Source organism: Lineus longissimus, chromosome 13 (genome assembly GCF_910592395.1).
Source record: "Lineus longissimus chromosome 13, tnLinLong1.2, whole genome shotgun sequence".
Classification (NCBI taxonomy): Eukaryota; Metazoa; Nemertea; class Pilidiophora; order Heteronemertea; family Lineidae; genus Lineus; species Lineus longissimus.
In genome coordinates, this window is record NC_088320.1 from 5780111 (window position 1) to 5801287 (window position 21177).

The following is a 21177-nucleotide window of genomic DNA, read 5'->3' on the forward strand; positions in this document are numbered from 1 at the left end:
TTTATTTGGTGCATGCTGGTATGCTCCTTGTACCACGTGAGTTGGCAGGTACATGTCAGTAAATACCGCCATGTTTACCATGCAACATGGCTACTTATCGGCGGTAAATATCAGTACGATGGATATACGCACAACGACTGTGGATCCCCATGACCATACAACAGTATTCATCATTCGACGATCTGAGATTCCCATACAATGACAGAGGGTATTCAATGCAAAAAAAACTGTGCAGCACCCAGAAAATGGTTTGTGAATGGTATGAACCGAGGCCAAATGATTCTTCACCACTAAACTGTGGACTCGCCTCCGAAGACATCCTCTGTCTGAAAGTCTTCCGTTTGAATGACACACAGCTATGTGTTCATCTACAGCAATACATGGATATAAAAGTGTCTTCATTCAGATAGGAACAATTCAAGCATCGTCATACACCTTCCACCAGGGCCCCCCCCCCCCGCCACCCCCTACACATGCACACACACATACAACTGTACATAGCGGTGGACTTTCACACGGTTTCTATCGTGTGAAGAAATTCGACTGTCCTCATTGGGCACTCTATACAGGTATAGGCTGTGATCAGACTACTTCTTCTGATCGATTTGTGGGGCTCAGCATTTCTTCAGAGGGAAAAAAGAGACCGCTTCAGAACTTGTGGAGAGTATTTTTACTGACCTAACGATAGAAATTTAAACTAAAACTATAACTTACAGGGAAAACAATTCTGCTATTTTTATTTTCAACAATGATTTAAAATTACAAATTGCATGATGGTTGAAGTAAGTTATACATGATAAGAGTTACAGTAAAATCAGGATTCTAAAGCAGTGGTTTCAAAGGAAACTTCATTTTTCTAAAATTCTTAATAAAGGGGTACTCTGTTCCTTATTTCACAGCAGGCAATTTCTTTGTAAAGTAAGGTTGCCCTGCCGGCACCCAGAATTTTCAACATTGCACGTCTACTGGTTCGTGAAACAGAACTACCAGCTCTACTAACTTCGCAAGGAACTGCAGACAATTAGTCAATGCCTAGAAGAACACATGATCAAGGGTGATATGTACCTCAATTGTGTACTTTTCAAACCTATAAGAAGACTTCTCGAAGAAGAGAATTATTAGAGCAAATAAATTGCAGGCGAGCTATTTTAATACTAAAACTTTTTCAACACTTTACACTTTTATACAAAATATACAAATACAGGTATGTACATAATCTTTAAACGATGATCTATCACTACAGTCGCGGTAAATACGCACCAAAACAACACCAAAGAAAGGTGGACATGATAAAACACTGAGATCTCTCTCCCCCCCCCCCCCCAACACTTACACAATGCGGTTGTGCAGTTATTATGCATGTTAATTCTTTAAAACTAGGCCTTAACAGTACTTATATATCTGTCTACACAAGGGCATTGTTGAACTTATTCAGTAAAACATTTAAACATTTTAAAATTTGAGTTGAAGTTGCAAATTTTTCAACAAGCGGAATTGGCCGTGGAAATAACCCCAGTCCTTAGAAGGCTCATCACTCATTCCCTGTTCCTTTCACAGTCTGGTTCACCTTGACTTTCTTGGTTTGATCACAGAGGTGCATTTGACGAGTGCTGTACATCGACACTCCAATTCCTACGACGGACAGAAACAGTAGAATCTTGGAAGTGCCATTGGAGATGTGAGGACGAACCACTTCCTGGAATTATAAAATCGAAGTATCATCAGTTCCGGCGAGTTCAACTATAGATCCATGCATTTGATTAGGAACAACGTTTTCAAAGACACCGCGTTACAGTAAAAATGTATGGTGACGTGACGACGGCCAACACTGCGTTATGTAAACGTTGTTCCCAATCAAGTGCATGGATCTATAGGGCCCACTTTTTTTTTTTCATTCCGCTACAGATAGTGCCGAGAATTTTAGAACTGACCATGGAAATATGATGCATTTCAAAACAACCTCACTTTATAACATGACAATAATGTCTTGCCCAGGTAGAGAAGTCAATCAAAAGGGACAGGGAGCCTACCTCACGAGATCGAAAGAACTTCAATCCAGTCCTAGAAAAGGTCCTGGTGAGGACAGCAGAGGGGAGATTTGACATGATGAGAGTCAGCTTGTCCGCTCTGGTCTTCAGCTGATCAGACCGCTACGTTTTGCCTGTAAGTGTAGCGGCCTACGCAAAGGAAGGCCACGAGTCCTTACTACAGAAACAACGATAATAAGAAAGAAGTGAGTTAAGTTAATTTCGGTGGCAAGCATACCAACGCCTGCATCATGCAATTCACCTATTTGTTACAAGGAGGATCGAGAAGAATTCCCGTGCCCCTCAACTATATCATCATAGGCTTACTATCATTAACAGGTATGCATGCACAAGTGCCTCATGGTGGAGCACTCCAGCTGCATTACATGAGTAGGCCTAGGGCTGTCAAATGTACAAGTAGAAAACTAATGCGACAATCGGATCCGACATTCGTGTCCATACGGAATGTAGTGTAGGCCTACATATCAAATTGTTTGTTTGTCCGAAAAAAGATTCTGCAAGAGTGACATTTAGGCTTATTATTTGACAACTGACAGATTATTTTTGATGAACTGGGTAGACAACAAAGCGTACAAGTTTTTCCCTCATATTCTAGGAGTAGAACATTTAAAGGTTTGAAATAATGAGTTTATTGAAATAAAATTACATAAAAATTTCAGCAGCTCACCTTTCGCGAGAAAGTGACCTTCAGGAATTATGGGAGCAGAGAAAATTATTCTTAGGTCTCGTTAGGGAGTTTTTCCCAAATGTACGCGATGATGACGTGCCCCATTAACAGGACGCAACATATCTATTTTAAAATGCGTTTCTAAAGTGAATGCATGAGGACAACCCATTTGTGTCGTATATCACTGGAAACGCCCGATTCCCCTGATTCTGCAGGATGTTAAATCGGGCATTTTATTTCTTTATAAATCATAAGCGTCGCATTTGCTCCTATAGCTCTGTTCACCATCCCAAAATGGCAATATTGCCAATTGGGCCGGACAATCACGAAAAACGCCAAATATTATACATTTCTTCCTGAATAATTCTTACAGTGACCATTCTACCATGAAAGACAGTTGGTTACGCTACACAAATCACAAAAATCCCCCAAAAAACGAGGGTCAACCATTAAACTTTTGAGATATGTTGAATTTTGCACGAATCAGCGAAAAACGCACCAACTGGCACTGGACGGCGTGTTCAACACGGTGCCGACGCACATCCCAAGTTCAGTGTACACATACGTCGGCAACAACAGCATGCGTAGTTTCTTGTTAACTGCCTATTGAGTAGCGCTCTAGGTTTCAGAAACTCCAGAAAAACATGTCTTTGCCAAAACAACTGCTGACAACACTGACATACTGTGAGGACCGAGAAATCAATGATTTTAGGAACTACGCGCATGTATAAAAAAAACACTCCCTAATGAGATCTTGTAATGAGATCTAAATTCACGAAATGGATTCGTATAAAAGAACGATATTAGGTATTTAACAGTCTAAATCAAGAATTTCTAACGGTCATCAGCACCATGTTTGGGTTCATGGTTAAGGTAATTTTTAATTTAACGAAATTGGGTAGTTTCACTTTCTTAGCTCAGATGGCAGCACCTGCCAGCTGGGGGGGGGGGGTCGTGTCAAATCATTGGCCTATATATCTGAGGCTGATGAGGAAACTCACGAAACTCTACAGGGTGGCCCAGAAAGGTTTTCCCTTGCACAATAAAATTCTATTGTGTCTGTGTGAGGGAAAATAATTCTGGGCCACCCTGTTGTACATGAATACTTGTCTCCCTGTTCAAAGACATCGGAGCGAAAGTGAAAAACGAGGACATTTCTGTTTTCAACTGCAACGGGCCTGTGTATTTTACCATCGCCCTATATTGTGACCTGCAGAAATGACTTTCGACCAAAGAGACAGTAGTGCACAGTCTCTTTCCAATGTGCCCTCCCCTTAATAGCTCGCCTATGTTGCCAGAGAGTGTACCAAGTCTTTGCTGGATGTGCCAGGCCCCCTCACCCGTACACTCTGTCTGATCTGGATGTGTACTCTGACCCAACGTAGTGCACATGTTTCCAAGGTGGACCTTGTCTCCACCAAGCAGTCTTACCAGCAACACCAGTGATTAACACCCAAAACTATTTTCAAATCAATCCCACACAAAATCGAACTGGTCACTTCTTTATTCTTAATGGCCAATCACATTACCAACGTGGATTAGCCTTGCCATCTGACACCTTTGTTTGATTGTTTGGAGCGACAAAAGATATTGCCAACCTTGAAAGAATGTGTGGGAGTGTTACATAAAACCACTACCTGTCACATTTTGTGCCTTAATGCTTGCTTTGGCTTCGACTGTGCAATGCAGGCTGAACATTCATTGCAGCAAGGTGCACATGGTTTTGCTCGAATTTTGACTTATTTCGAAATCTGAAATGGCAAAATCACTTGTGTTTGGCACAAATCTTCTACAAGGTTGGTGTCACCTTCTGTCCTACTGAATCTTGACGTTATTCATGTTTTATGGATTTTTGAAGAGGGCAACTTGTCTTTGTATTTTACCCTTGTATTTTTCAATAGAGAAAGAATTTACCTCCAAGAACCATTTTAACTTCTGACCCCAGAACCCTATCAAGTCGCCATTGGCTTCAACCCAAGAAATATGTAAAAATTCTTGTAATGAAAAATAAATCAAGATTTTAGTCAAATTGTCCCCCTAGGAGAGATGGATCGAGGAACTATGAGGGACCCTGAATTGTTGATGATGATGTTGTACATCGGTACATCGCCTTGGACAATAGGTGGACTTAAATTTTGGGCTTGATACTGAATTGATTGAGAGAAGTGTAATTTAGAAACGTCCACTTTTAGACGCTTTACTGTTGGCCTGTATGAATGTATTTGTAAAATCCTGTATGTAGATACTTTGTAAAATGTCTAAATGAGATCTAGACTCCATGACTTGGCAAAAAGTATGGCAAAGCCAACTATCAGTCTTTGCCCTGTCAAGGTCACCTCTTTTGTCATGCAAATACATGTCAAAACTGCTCCTTTTGTCATGCTAAGTGGCAGCCAGCTCCGTCCAGTGGCCGTGACAAATATGGTTCATTTGTTATTTAAATTGGGTCCTGCAAATCAACAGCAGTGACCAAACCTATTGTAAGCTCACATGGCTCACCTGAAGGCACGAACAATAGGTTTTAATACAATAGCTTAACTCAAGTGAATGCATGAAGAAGTTTAGTGCTAACTCAAACCATTGTGGTGGAGTAGTTGAGTCTATTGGGTTTGATCTCAATTTAGCATTGTGTTGCAAGGACACTTATCAGTGTTTCTTTGTGATATCTTGTAAAGAAGTTGACCACGTCTTAAAGGGCTAGTGCTGCTATCCTATCTCCTGGTCCTCTTCTTGTATCAGGCTTTCGGAGTGGTGCAGCAAAAAACCAATGTACTAGATCATTGTATAAACTATAATGTACAATGTATTAAGTCATTTCAAACATAAGCACTTGTCACCTGTGTGATGGAGATGGCGACTCCCTCCGATTGCGTAGGTTTTCTCCTGGTATGCGGGTTTCCTCTTACACTACATTCAAAATCGTCATGCGTTTTTCTTGTAATGTACACAACAAAATAGTTTTTTTGAAAGAGAAACAAGTTTTTTTCTTATTGACTCGCCTGTTGGGACACCATGCTTACCAGATTTTGACCTTAACAATAGGTCAAATAAAAATCCTGCTTGTTCCTATATCTTGCATCCCAATGGAAGTTGGAAATGGCACACTTTATAGTGTCATCAGTTTCAGTCGCCCCCAAGGTCATCTTACCTAGTGGATTATGCATAAAGTTGCAACGACCATACCCACTGTGTTGGACTACAATTATATACTGACCTTTGCACCCCAAGGAGAAGAGTCCATTCACAAGCTGTTTTCATACCAGTGCCGCACAGTGGTTTAAGTGCATTCCTAATGACCATCATTCCTAACAATGTGAATAACTGGCAATAATCTCCTACTTTCTTTTCTTACTATCATTCACCCAAAGCCCAGGCCAAAGACTTGGAATGTTTATGTGATGATGTCATGTAATACACTGACCACAACCACATGGCAGTCCCCCAGATCTTTTCAGGTTCTGTATGTACCCTAAATATGAATTGATTATTAGTCAAGGTGATCTTGTATGTAGTAAAAATCATATTCGATTCATAACAAATTTGTTCACATCTCAAACAGCTTCCTTTATAGTTCTAAGGAAGTACAACATCAGCCCTGGTATCATCAAGGCCATAGAGGCACTGTATGCAGCATCGAGGAGCATGGTTCGGGTAGGAGAGGACTTCAGCGAGTGCTTCCCCACCTCGGTAGGAGTAAGACAGGGTTGCCTTCTGTAACCAACCCTGTGCAACGTCTTCGTCAAGAACAGCATGGCAGAGTCACTCCCTGAACTGGAGTCACCCTTAACGATCTGGAGCCGAACGATCAGTGATCTGAGGTTTGCCGACGACATCGATCTCCCACATGGCTCAAGATGTGACCAAATCCACCACTCGGTGCAGAAGGTTGACAAAAGCCTCGAGAAGACGAAGATAATAGTATCCAGCGGAGGTTACAGATTGACTTGTGCTTAAGAGACTATCACCTAGAACAAGTGGCAGGGTTCGTCTACCTAGGTGCTACACAAACATAGGATGGTGGTGAAAACGCGTATAGCCAAAGCTGCGGCTGCCCTAACCAGACTGAAGAGAATTTGGCGCGACTGAAACATCTCAATGACGTCAAAACTCCACCTTCTGAGGTCTTTGGTGATCTTAGTGTTCTTGTATGCGGCAGAATCGTTGACCATGAACGCCGAGATCGAGAAACGGAGCAACGCATTTGAACTGAACTGCTACAGGAGACTACTCAATATCTACTATACATCCCACACCACCAAGTAAGAGAACAGGTAACTCAGTACATCGGGCATCCCGACAGCCTCCTAACCGTTGCCAAAAGAAAACGCTGCATGAGGTGGTTCGGCCATGTCATGAGAGCCAAGGGAACACTAGCAAATACCATCTTGCAGGACACAGCGGAGGGTATATAGCCGCCGACGCGGTCGTCCAAAGAGAATTTGGATGGATGACGACGCACAGTTGGACTGGAAGAAAGACCAGTGACCTGATCCGCCTCGCCGAGGACCGAATCGTGTGGTGTCACATAGTTCAGCTTAGGGTCGCCCCAATGGCCACATGGCTGTGGGACATGATGACGATGATGAGTCCACATCTCTCATATGACCACAGTCGCTTGATTTACATTGTTTATCACCAGTATGAATCCATATCCGATTCAGATGACCACATTCACCTGAGTTCCCATTGAATGGTTTATCACCAGTATGAATCCTGGCTAACAGAAGCTAAAGGCTGGAACCCCCCCCCCCCCCCAGGACCCCCTTCACAAATCCTACTGGCGACATCCGCTTTAAAAAAATCTTAAACTGTCAAGTCCACCGCGTGCGCATTCGTATTTCCCGCGAATATGAACGCGTGCATGAACTGATAGTGGCGTCACCTGTTATCAACTAGAAGAACTCCGTCTTCCCTCAATGTGTGGTCTCATTAGGGAGGTTTTTTGTATTCATGCGCGGCCAAGCCCTAACCGTAGTTCCTAAAATCATTGATTTCTCGGTCCTCACAGTACGTCAGTGTTAATTCAGCAGTTGTTTTGGCAAATACATGTTTTTTTTAGAGTTTCTGAAACCTAGAGCGCTACTCAATAGACAGTTAACAAGAGACTACGCATTTACTGTTGTTGCCGACGTATGTGTTCACTGAACTTGGGATGTGCGTCGGCCCCGTGTTGAAATGCCGTCCAGCGCCAGTTGGTGCGTTTTTCGCTGATTTGTGCAAAATTCAACATAATCTCAAAAGTTCAATGGTTGACCCTCGTTTTTTTATTTATTTTTGTGTAGCGTAACCAACTGTCTTTCATGGGAGAATGGTCAATGTAAGAATTATTCAGGAAGAAATGTATAATATTTTGGGTTTTTCGTGATTGTCCGGCCCAATTGGCAATATTGCCATTTGGGATGGTGAACAGAGCTGTAGGAGCAAATGCGACGCTTATGATTTATAAAGAAATAAAATGCCCGATTTAACATCCTGCAGAATCAGGGGAATCGGGCGTTTCCAGTGATATACGATACAAATGGGTTGTCCTCATGCATTCACTTTCGAAACGCATTTTAAAATAGATGTTACGTCCTGTTACTGTAATGGGGCACGTCATCATCGTGTACATTTGGGAAAAACTCCCTAACGAGACCTGTACATCGGTAGAGAAAATTATTCTAATTTCAGCAAACAAATTCACAAAAAATGGATTGGAGGCCTTTTGGACTCGTATGAACAATATTTAGGTATTAACAGTCTAAATCATGAATTTCTGAAAAAATTACACAATTTTCATAACTGCGCATGCTCAGATCCGGATGACAAACATGGCGGTTTGCCCTGCCCGACAAAAATACCTCGAATTTTGCATATTTTGAGAAGAAAAAATATAATAAAAGCAACATTGTGATTCTACCAGACCATAATCAGTATGTTCAAAAATACAATCTCTACTTATCCCTCGGTTTTCAAGTAATGTAAACGGTCTTGGTCGGTCCGAAAATTGACCCGAAACTCCCTTTTCTCCCATTTTTGTAAGATTGCCCAGGCACTTCCATGCACATCATCATGTACATCATCATGTACATCATGTACATGATACATGCTGATGTACATTATGTACACATTGCAGAAAACCTATCATCTGATGACATGATTGGGTCACTGGTCTGTATCACTATCCCTATCTGCAATGGGGAAGCTGCTTGCTTGCCTCACAGCAGTTTAAAGTGTTGAGCCGACGAGCATAGCCGACTGCACTCCTGGGCTAAACTTTAGAATCCCCGATCGGAAATGACGTGGTTTGATCGCATTCAACTATAAATCCATTGAAAAGTGGTGCTTGGTTAGTCAACCGATGACCTTTTTTTGGGGTGTGATCGGGGATTGTAAACTCGTTCCCACTCCTGTCCCACTCCTGCCCTGTGGCTTGCGACCTTGTGGCAGTTGACAAATATCATGATACATTCAGAGGAGATTCATGGGTATGGCCATGGGATATACCACAACCACTGCTTTCGTGTTGTATGAAAGGCAGAAGATACACAATGCATGAACTGTAGGAAACGCTTTTGGAGGAAAAGTTTAAATGCTGTTATGGTCTTTTATGCTCTTGTCTTTGCAGATGCTGTCAGTCTACACAAAGTTTTGAATTGGTTTCACATCGAATCATTTTTGGCGTCATGAGATCTCTCCGTGAGACTACTATTTGGAAAGCTGCTTGAGGTCAAACAACACAATTAAGATGGACTTGAAATCTAGTTCTTCTAGTATTAGTAGTAGTACCATTACTGACAATCGAGGACGCCCAACATCACGTGGAAGCGGTGGCAGTTCACCACTCACTCGTGAGCGTTCACGGTCCAGTTGCCGAACTGACGTTTTCTTGCCGAAGAGCAGCCATATCCATGTAAAGAGGCAGGAATCTGATCGTAGTAATCGTGACAGAATCACCAGATTCGCAAGCCCTTCGCGTGCCGAATTTAACCGCCACGAGGTTATTGTACCTCGTGTTCAGCAGTCCTACCATACTAGTTTATCTGCTGTCGTCCCAGCGCAGAGATTCAATGCTGATAAAGAAAACCATGATGACTATGCCTCATCGGAGGGTTCATCTTATTTAAACACAAGTCATGAGAGCGATAAGGGTTCGTTTTACTCCGAAGTAGAGGGGGCAAATTATTGGAACAGTCGACGCAATGCAAGACCGTACGCAAGTCTTCCTGTGTCGCAGGGACACATTTTGAATGATCGTGTTCAAGCATTGAATCGGCGTGCCGATGAACTGATAAGGGATCACTGCTTAGAACAAGAGCGCTTCCGTCAAGAACTCTACGATATTGCCACTGGTAAACCACCAAGGATGTCTCAGAATAGCAATGATACTCCTAGCAGCTGTGGATCTTCTCCCCTGAAGTCTCCGAGTCCAAGTAAAAGTCCACCGGGACATCGAATGGGCTGCAGTACGCCAAAATCTAAGGATGAAAACGCCAATAATAATGGTGACTATTCGCAATCATCTGGTGATTCATTAATGCAGAGCGCTTCCGTCAGTGACTCTGCACTACAAAATGGTGCTGTCGGTGTTGGTCCGTCATCCAACGCACTAGGTTCGAAAGAGGTCAAGGTGTCTAGGTCGGCGTCCGAGCGGAGCCATTGCACGACAAACGGCAGTGCCAAAGATAACTTCAGCAAACGGACAGTTGGACCGCAATATTATTATCACGAGAAGAAAGTTACGTATTATGATCTCGTTGAGAAATTTGGTGACATTGGAGATGATCCCGAGGCCAGGGTGGCTATGAAAGAACTGGGGATGCTGAAAGGGAATGAGTCGGGCGAGGAGCCCCATTCTGTCCCTAGCACGCCGAAATCTAGCGTGAAATCCGAGACCCGGTCAGATCATGACACAGTCTCTACTACGTCCAGTAAAAAGTCACTTGCGGTCACAATTTCTAACTTCATTAAGAAGATGTCACCGAGGATGCACCGTAAATCATCGCGCTCGTCGGAAAGAAGTTGCAACGATGACGGGAATTCTTCTGGTTGTTCTAGTGTCTCGGGCAGCCCAGCGCATAAACCGTCGCGATCGAAGAGTCCTTTGTCTTCGCCCATTCGAAAACTGATGGGGCATTCTGGGAGGCGTTCGCGTGAACAGTCGCCGGTTTCCGCGTCCAGAAGCAATAGCTCAGAAAATGACTCAGGCGATCGATCGGAGAGTAGTAGTCAGAGATCAGACAAGTCTGGTCAAAAGTTTGACAATAATACACGAGTTATGTTGAAGTCGATTGAGGACAATAAGAAAACAGAAAAAAGTGTGTATCAGAATTTTAAGGGGAGACAAAAGTCTGGTGATGCAGAGCAGAAGCCTAAGCGTGTTGAGAGTAAATCGGGTGAGGTTGAAAAGCAGCCGATCCGTGTGAAGAAGGCGAGTGATCCTGAGGCGCCTACAGTGATGATATCCGAGGTCTCCGCGATGGCTCAACCGATGCGCTCACCGCCGCCGCCGCAGAGTCTGAACATCCGAAGTATCGCACGATTGTCGAAGAAGGGCATGAAGAGCACGGTGTCGAATGATTCCATCGGAGAATGTTCCTTGGATGTGACGATGACAGGTAAAGAGTTTTCAGTCAACTTAAAAAAAATAAGACTTTCTTATCTAAGATATTTAAATAGTCATAAAACGTAATTGTATGATGAATGTCTCATCATACAATTACGTTGTATGACTATTGAGATATCTTGGATAAGAAAAAGTCATAATTGTATGATGAATGTCTCCATCTTGATTGATTGTCCATGACTTTTTCTGACTTGAAAAGTCTGTGATCTTGTATCTTAATTTTCTTTCAGCAAATAATGAACTTCCACTGAACACAGTAGGCCTTCCTGTATGTTATTGTTATTGTTAGAAACCAGGGACTAAAACTGACTGATGTGACCTTGCATTATCGACAGTTGGTTTATATTTAGCTCTTGTTTTTCTTTTCATACTCATGATCGTAAATGAATGATGATGGACATTGTTTGACTAATTAGCTAATTAATAGCATCATCTATTGTTCTGTTATTGTGACCTGTCAAATTTGACACATATTCTCGCTTCTTGCATTTCAGTGAGGTAATTTTTTAATACCTGCTGCCTTCAAATATTTTTGTAATTATTTCAGATTGAATGCCTCATTATTATACAATACTGCAGTGTCCGTCGTCCATCGTCGTCATCGTCGTCGTATTACTATTTCAAAAACAGTGCAGATTGAATGCCTCATTATTTTTGGCTCACCGTCTCGATGAGTCTATACAATACCGCAGTGTCCATCGTCGTCGTCGTATCCTATTTCAAAAACAGTTTCTTAACCACTAGGGCTATGAATTTCGAAACTTTGTACACAGGACCCCTCAAATTGGCCGTTTGGGTGTAACAATGGCACGTTTCTTGCTAATGCTAAAGCTATGAACGATGAGCACAATGGCCCTTGGCCATTTGACTTTTAACTCTTCAGATTTGCAAAGGACTGCATTGCGGTTCTCTTACATGTGTACATGTTTGTAGACGAGTATAAAAAAAATGCATACATACACTAGACAATACATGAACACCTTGGCCTATCCTGTCTGGTATGTCGAGGATTGCTAGATTTTATGCTTAACAATAATCCTAATCAATACACGGAAACATTTTGAAATATTTTTTTAGGCCGGTTTTATACAATTATATCAGTAGATTAGCGTCATGCTATCATGGAACGATGTCTCTGAAAAAGTGAAAGAACACATACTAAATGCATTGCGTTTAGCCTGTTCGACTTTTCTGAATAGCAATGGCTGACGTATGTATTGTTACATTTAGATACAAGGACAATGTACAACAAACTAGTAAATAGGCCAAGGTTACTAAAATTGTCAGGAAAAGAAAGCAAGAGAGAATGTTTGCAACTTTTAACTCCAAACCAAATCTTCTACTGTTAGTGCAGAATACACTACTGACACTTTACATCATGATGCGGCATTCGCTCAACCTTTGACTTGGACTGTTGGAGTTCTAAACCCTTTCACTTTCTTTATTTTCCTTGACATTTTTAGTAAACCTGAGCCATTCAGTTCGATAGCATGCTTAGGCCTTCCTTGACAGTCTATAGAAGCGCCCATGCCCACCCTGACAATGTCCACTCAAGCTCCGGTCCAAGTACATGGTTTCGTTGTACCGAAAATACTAGCACCAAAATACCATCCATTTTATTTTTTTGTCTTGGAAGCATTGCTTCAGTAGGCCTGGCCGCTGGGTGTCTAGACCCAATTTTCAGTTCAAGTGCATTCCAGCATTGTGTACATTTGTGAGAGAATCGATGACGATTTGACATGTTACCGTACTGTATTGAAAACATAACAAATCCACTATCTTTACAATGTGTCATCATTCAAAGGCGTAATATTGCATCTGTACACTCTGATTATTATTTCAATAATCGATGAAACAGAACAAATTGTGTGTGGTTGATACCTTTGCCTGGAGTTATCATCGCAGGCACCAACCACGTCCACTGAGAGTGCTCACCACATGCATATGAGTGGACTCCTGTTTGCTTGTAAACATATTGGTGTTTGTAGTACTCCCTAGATGGCACTGGTAGTCAAAGATCGCAATGCCTGGCTCTGTTGGACTAACGACTGTTAGATAAAGGTGGAATTTTATCGTAGTGTCATCAAGCCCAACCTACATAGGCCATACTTTAAAAAGCAGCTGATAGACAGATGGCACAGTGAGCATTCCAAATAAGGTATAGGCCGGTTACCCTCCAATAATCTGACATCTGATGGTAATAATCGCGAGTAGGCTGGGTGAATGAAGCCTTATCAGTCTAAATCATGTTTCAACAACATGAAGCATCCCTTGACTGACAGAGTCACCAAATTCTGCAAATTAATTTAAATCGCGACCAATTGTTCATTGACTGCCCGCAGCATGATCAAAATTCCCAGGACCATTCTTGGTGTGCAGATTTCTAAGGTTTGAAAAAGGGCTTCGGTCTTTACAAATCGTTTTGTGCAGAGATGACACGAAACTTTACATATCCCTAACCCCAGAAGTGTTAAGCTCTCGGACTAATTTGTCGCTTTGTATGCAACAGATAAGGCTAGGTATTTGAATAATTTAGGCCCTACAGACGTTGTTAGTCCAGGTTCGGCAGAAAGGAAAGGATTTGAATGAAGGCTTGAATCTGTCAAGAGGCGTATTGACATGATCAACTATTTAGGTCTAGGATCATTTCCTCTTGATATGTGGTATCATGACATGAAGGGCCTTTATTTGATGTTGAACTGATCACGTTATATTCACTGAAAGTGGATTTTATTAAGAATCATTGATTGTTTCGTGATGGACAGCGATAAATTCGGGTAACATCTTCTTTAACAGCCGCAGTCCACAAGAACTCAAAATATCACATCCTTTATGATGGTTTTGCACTTGAGGGATGCCGAGTTGACATGTATACTTCATCAGTTCAGGTTGTGTGACGTTTGAATCGAATTAGCAGGGAAGGTCTTTGTCTGTTTTGTAAAAAAATTTCACCTGAGTCGGTTGTCAATATCCTGGCAGCAGTCTGGATGAGGACAAAGAGGTCTGTTGACTGTCGGGAGCATCTCATAAATCTTCTTCTAAGCCAGTATTTGTATTGAAAAGAACCTTTTTTCACTTGGCGAGGAGGCCTGTTGACTTTGAACATGTCTATTTCAAGTTTGTTTCTAAACATGTCAAAGTCGAGTTGAGCTAAACCAAAAATATATTTGTCTTTCCAAATTACCTGACAGTTTGTTGAAGAATAATTTTGAAATTCAAGTGAGGTCTGTATTGGGATCTTCTGTCATTATCACTCAGCCTCATTATTCGAATTAAAACGAGCATCACCCATTTAGCCTGAATCATGCAGCAGCATCATTCGCTAAACAAAGTTGTGACATCACATCGACAATTACGCCAACGACCGCATCTGTTGGAAAAATCCATATGGCCAACATCATCAATAATAGAAAGTTATTGCTCAGTGCGATCACGGTGACATCAGTCACAGCAACCCCGATAAGCACTAGCGGAATGTATCTTCATCAGTATGATGATGCATTTATGCGCAGAGTCTGGATGCAGCGGGAAGAATATGCGGAGGGTTAGCGGATAGTGCCAGCTGCAGTGGACAGTGTTTCTGTGTGATCAATATTTGCCTACTTGGAACTTGACAAGGTTTTGAAACAGGCTAAATGCATTTCTCAACACCTTGCTACTGTGATCTTTAATTGACAACTTGATTTTGACACAGATCTTGACAACTGGATTTTGACACAGTTCTTGACAAGTGGATTTGTCTCTCATCTTGACAAGTGGATTTGACTCTAATCTTGTCAGCTGGATTTGACTCTAATCTTGTCAACATCTGGATTTGGCTCTAATCTTGAGAACTGGATTTGACTCTGATCTTGACAAGCGATGTGTTTCGGATCTTGAGAGCTTGATTCGCGACTCTGATCTTTAGGACGGGATTGCTTGTGAACTCTGATCTTTAGAAGTGGGTTTGATCTTTACAACTGAGGATTGTGATCTTTAAATCTATGCGATTTAGATACGCAGTGTGAGAAAGAGAGAGAGAGGGAGGGAGAGCGTATTGATAGTTCCTGTGTATTGTGGTGGCCGGGTTGGCAAGCCCACTGAGATCTAACCTTGGCCTCAGCCTCCCATTCCATCGCAGGCAAACTGGTAAATTAAAATCTCCAGGAAGCCTACCTTGTGGGTAGATCACAATAGCGTTGAACGTTTTATATGCAGCTTCATGCGTTCATCCACTGTCTGTACACAACATCAGTCATCATCTGTTTACTAGCTAAATAATAGAAGCATCGTGGATTGTACGGAACATTTCTAGTAGATTTTGATCTGCAACTAAACCAGACAACTTGGGAGCTGCAGTAGTGTTGTGTGTCATTCTGTTTGGGAGGATATCCGAGTTCTGGGTGTGTTCATCGAACTTTGTCAATGCATGTTGAATGCGTGGGTCGTTGAATATACAAGCCACATTGCCTGGAACTATAGCGTAGATCCTGTTTTGAAGAAAAAAAACCTATTTCTTCTCTTCATTTATTTGGATCACAAAATTAGACATGGAGAATACTGCAAGACTGCTGGAGGTTTATTGTTGGCAATTTCTGCTTGGAAATATTTCACAAACATTGGATTTTACATACATGTAAAAGGAGAACTGTCGTTTGATTTTATCGTTTGAAATTTTGTTGCCTCAGACAGATTGTAGAAGACGTCAGGCTTTGGGATAGTGTCAAAATGCCGTCAATCTTCAGCCGTTGTAGTCTGTGTTTCCGTTCTTTGTCCTGCATTCGCAAGGATTACAAAACGCAAGGTAAATTTTGTGTGATTTGCTCTTTATTTCAGGTGGGGCAGGGGTGTTGGCTTGGGGGAGGGGGTTATTCTAAATGACATGTTGAGATTCGCTCCAAGTCTTGAGGTGTTGATTAGGAATGTAGCAGGAAATTGGGAACTCTACATCCAACTATGTCTTTGGTCTTTACTCGGTGATGTGGACCTGTTAATGGTGTGATGGGAGGGTGGGCACATAAGCTAAGTAAACATGTCAGAAGCCTGAAAAAAAATCTAAATTCTAAAACCGGAAGCTATCGCCAGCAACAGAGCATCTGTTGCATGTATTGGTTTACATGCACCTAATGTCGTCTGCCATACAAGTAGCGTACATTTGTATGCCAACCCCGAGGTTGTTTGCATTGATTACTGATAATCCTGGTATTAACTACTCCTCTACACAGCATGTACGTTATTGTATCCAAGACTCCTGCTGCCCAGCCAATTTTATGTCATCGTGGCTGTCAGGTGGCCTGCCTCTAGCACAGCCTACTGATCATAAAATCGGGGCGGGGCTGTCTGAATCTTGGAGAATATTGGAAATACTGATGTTTCCCTGTGCTGTGCAATCAGATTACAAGATTTGCCTGTTAATTCTAACTGAGTGATTACACTGTGGTAGAATCCCATCATCATAGACTCAGCCTGTTGCATATCTTGGAATAATGTTGGGGTGGGGCAGTCGGGTCATCGGGCAGACATTTTATTTTGATTAATTGGTCTACAGATAATATTGAAAAACAAGTTGCTCTTAACTTATGCCATGCATGATGGTATCGAGGAATATCATGAATATGATGATAATCATTGGACGTTGTGGGTATATAAAGCTAAAACCCCTAGCTGGCGTGGACTTTAGGACTGTGCCTTGGATGTGACTATATAGGGTCTATTCAGATTATGACTGGGTCACTATCAAAGCAGATCTAAAACTCTTGAACTTCATGGGTTAAACTGCAACTGTTGAACATCCATCCAGCATGGGATCTTTCTGTATTCTGTTGCACTCACTATTCATAAACGCAGTCGATAGAATCATGCTTCGACTGCGGATTCACGCTATTCTTTTCTCCGCTGAATCATTCTCGATCAATAGATTAGTCTCGAACAGGCAAGGTAATTTGCGTGCATGAGTCATGGCAAACCAGTCAACCCAGTGACACCTGGCAGAGTGCGTTTCGTGCCAAATTGGCTGATTTATTGGTGCTTTACTCTGCATGAAATGTATTGGTGTTTTTAAGGTGAATTTATGATGATGAAATACGGAAAATTTAAACTAAACAGGATAGGAAAAAGTTGCAGAATATCTGAAATGCATTATCGGGATAATTTGATAGTTGAAAAAATGCCGTAAAAACCAGGTACAAAATAAATGAAAAACACTATTCTTGTCCTGGAAGAAACCGATGATATTCTGTTTCATGAGAATCTGCTTTAGATTTTACACATTTGTACTGCACGATACAGTAGGCCTACATGCAGTTTTGACCTGGTTGGACTCCAAGTTGGAGTGAAATTAAAGTTGTTTTCCTGGGCAAGACACTTGGTTTACATATCTTAATTAAGGTGGTACAATTTATATAGCCGTGGTACAATTCTGGCCTCTGTGTGCATTGCTGTGTACTGCCCGCTGTTTTCTGTACACCGCAGTGGCTATAATTGTCCCACTCTACCCTATGAAGTGCCATTTGCAATTGTGGGTTTTCTTACATTGTAGTTCCAGTTCATTCAATGCTCTTGTCATCATTCTGATGCATCTGAATAGCCTACATGTGTATATGCCATAATGGAATGTAGATGCTACCATGTAAAATGTAAAATCTCTATGGTGACCCGACATGCCATCTGTGTCATCCAAATTCGCAGTCCCCTTCAAAACAGAAATCGATAAGTTCGTCTAGTCATGTTTTAGTCTTGATAACACTTCAGATTACACACTGCCATACTCCCATTCATCTGATGGTGATGGTGGGGGAGATCGGGTGGCGATGGTGGGGGAGATCGGGTGGTGATTGTGGGGGAGATCGGGTGGTGATGGTGGGGGAGATTGGGTGGAGATGGTAGGGGAGATTGGGTGGTGATGGCGGGGGAGATTGGGTGGTGATGGCGGGGGAGATTGTGGAGATGATGGGGTGGGATTGAATGAATGTTTCGTGATGACAACAAACCAGTCAAGAGCTATTGTCGGGAAAGAGGAGGGGCGGCCTACCCTCATCGCAACATACCCATCTCATATTGCTTATATTGCATGTACATGTATTAGTAGGCTATGACATGGAGTGTCATTAGGGACTGGTGAATAGTCCTACAAACCAAAAATCAATGGTTCTACCACATTCAAAGCTTTTCTGCTCGGGGAAGCCAAACACTCCCCAAACACGTCTAGGTGACTCGCCACACATAGGTTCGTCTGGAGGGCAGCAAGTAACTTTAGGGCAGCGAAATAACCTAATAGAATTACTGATTAACTTGTAGCTCATCAAGGGGCGCATAATCAATATCTTGCTAATAAACATGCAACAAGTTTGCCTTGGAAGTGTTATTCTTGAATTGAGTCGGGTTTGCTGAAGTGCATAGAGTTTCGTGTAGAGTTGGTGTAGGGGATAGGGGGCATGGCTGCTGATGAGAGGCCACGGTCTGCTTGGATTGAAGAACCACATTGTGATTAGAATGTTGACACCAAATATGCTAATAAAGTTATGATGATGATCAGTTATTGATCAGTGACAAATATATCCTTAACCATATTTCACACCGGTACCCCTAACTTTTGCTAGAACTCACCAGAAATTGATTCCTTTGAAGAATTTGTAGTCTTTGATCATTTTGCCATTGATTGAACAAAGACTTTTCTTTCTATCAAGCTTTTTCCTATCTCTAAATAACAGCATTGTGTATCAATCATTTGTGTCAAGAGGTTATCAGTTTGGTCTTGGGTCGTTGGTCTTCATTGCTATTTCAGTTTGGAGATAACATTCTGATAGAATGTTAAGGTCACCATTTGGGTCCGAATCTCATTTCTGTGACAAAGCCAGCCATTCCTCAATTGTATGTATGCAACTTGGAGACTTGATAGTTTCTGTTGTACCACTCTATATTTTCCAAAATGTCATACTTGCCAGGGTATGACCATTTAATTGTATCACTCTCAGATTGTTGAGTTGCCAAGTTGAAGCAAATGAGTGGGATAGTAGAGATCGAGTGAGTCACTCTTGCTTTCCATGCAGCCGGAAGTCCATTCAATGAAAGATATCCACAATACTTCTCCTGTTACGTTCCATTTGTCACGCTAATACCCCACGATTAAAACCGTCATTAGAAAAATGAAAATCAATCGAAGAGAAATTGTAGTGTTACTCTTGTAACTGTACACAATGGCATCCTTCTGGCCAGTACCACGAGTCCATTGATGCCTTAAACATCGGATCCAGGTGCGTGGTGTCAGTCCGTCAACAGAGGTATCGACCTGCTGTTTTCTGCAATATTTTGAACGGAAATCTTTTATCAGATTCATGTCTTTTATCAAAGTCATACAATGTAGAAGCATTGACAGATTGATTGAATAGTTTAGTGACGTGCGTGGAAAAATCTTTAGATAGCGTGGTTTTCCTGGTGACATGGACACACCAGCGATACACTGACTGTGCGTGGACTTTGACACGGTTCTGTTTGGGGGAATAAATGTAAGCAAGGTTGTAGTGTAGGCTCTGTCACAGCAAGATATCAAGAGGGATCTGGTGATCTGATTGTCAGACCAAGTGGATCACTTGCATACTTTCTGGTTCAGCAACTATTGGAATTAGGAATCGACAAGCTAACTTGACTCTCGAAGAGGAGCCACAACCTGTTTGGTACTACTTCCATTGGGAGTTGGATTTCTGACTGTCCCCTTCATTTCGTATGGCTCATTCTTAGTTGCATTCAATAAGGAGTTCGATTTTTTGGTCAGTCTGTCAACAAACTGAAAGTCGTCAGCACAAGTTTAGGCGCTCATCAGCTGCTCCGCACTTATACAAAAAACCTGGTTGAAGCTGGGAATAGGATGCTTCAGAAAGCTGGAACAAAGGTGTATTGAGCGGCCAATTTACCGGCTGTTTTGTAGTGACTCAGAATCCATCCCAAGACTGTCCGTTCTTTTTCGTTTTCTGAACTTCTTTTAACTTAAGTTGATCGGGGAATGTGGACTACTACTTCTCGCTCAGAACACCATATCACAAACGTCTAATTTTCCGGCCTGTCTGCTCTGACTCACGAACCATCCAGCCGATCTCCTGTGGCCTGGCTTGACTGATGAAGTGAGAAACGGGTTGTGGACCTCCAGTGTGGATCACGGCCCTTAAAAATCCGCCTGCTTGTAAACAGGCTGTCTTATTTTGAGGTGTTCTGCTGAAAGCAGTCTGCAGCTTTGGTGGTTCGGCATTGTGAAGATCGAGTCTGGGACCACCAACTTTGATCTGTGCCTTTTGAAGACGAAAATTCTGGTGTTGGAGCTGATTGACTGTGTGTACACATTAGGGTGTTCAACTCCAAGCAACTCCGTCACCTTTCGCAGACTTCCTTGTGTGTTTGAGTTGGCTTGCCTGGAACTTGTACTGATGTGACTAGGCCTGGAGAAGTGACATTGAAAATCGTGGATAACTTGGAATACCGAACACAAAAACTTCTTCGGCCTTATCTTCTTCTTCTGGCAGTTGACATTCCCTCACGAAAAGGTGTGGACTCCTGCTGAACTCACCTCTTCCGGCTACAGCATCGGCAGCATGACTCAAGCCCTTGACTACTCGGAAGATTGATTGACCGTTGACCGCAATATTTCCTGTCACCTTACACTAATCAAACAAAAACTGTGATCGCACTTGATAAGTACCAACAATCATTGCCAAATTAGGTCACTGTCTTCTTCCTTGCATACCTAACCAAGGATGTACACAAAGTTTAAACAGAGGCAGTACAGGGAGCGGACAGAGTTGGACTTGAAGAATCAAACCAAGACAATGGTTGGTGTTGAAGTCACACAGTTTTATCGCAGTTTGACTTGGAGTTTGCATGAAATCGAT

At 42.1% G+C, this 21177-nt stretch overlaps 1 protein-coding gene and 1 long non-coding RNA gene across 4 annotated transcripts in view; one reads left to right on the forward strand and one right to left on the reverse strand.

Annotated features, from left to right (window-relative positions):
* Nucleotides 1–710: 710 nt before the first annotated feature.
* Nucleotides 711–2756, reverse strand: LOC135497947 (uncharacterized). 2 transcript variants are annotated; one of them, XR_010448970.1, is made up of 3 exons: nucleotides 2716–2756; nucleotides 2031–2205; nucleotides 711–1696 (listed from the first exon to the last, which is right to left on the reverse strand). It is a non-coding gene; the product is annotated as an uncharacterized LOC135497947 (long non-coding RNA). The 2 variants fall into 2 exon arrangements; XR_010448971.1 differs by having other exon boundaries at nucleotides 2695–2731.
* Nucleotides 2757–8504: 5748 nt separating this feature from the next.
* Nucleotides 8505–21177, forward strand: part of LOC135497806 (uncharacterized) — a 31459-nt gene continuing 18786 nt past the window's right edge. For both annotated transcript variants that reach the window (XR_010448959.1, XM_064787733.1), the window contains exons 1-2: nucleotides 8505–8627; nucleotides 9323–11312. Coding sequence is in view for 1 of the 2 variants with exons in the window: in XM_064787733.1 (XP_064643803.1) it covers nucleotides 9443–11312 (1870 nt within the window). In the remaining variant the exon portion in view is untranslated. The remainder of the gene's footprint in view (nucleotides 8628–9322; nucleotides 11313–21177) is intronic.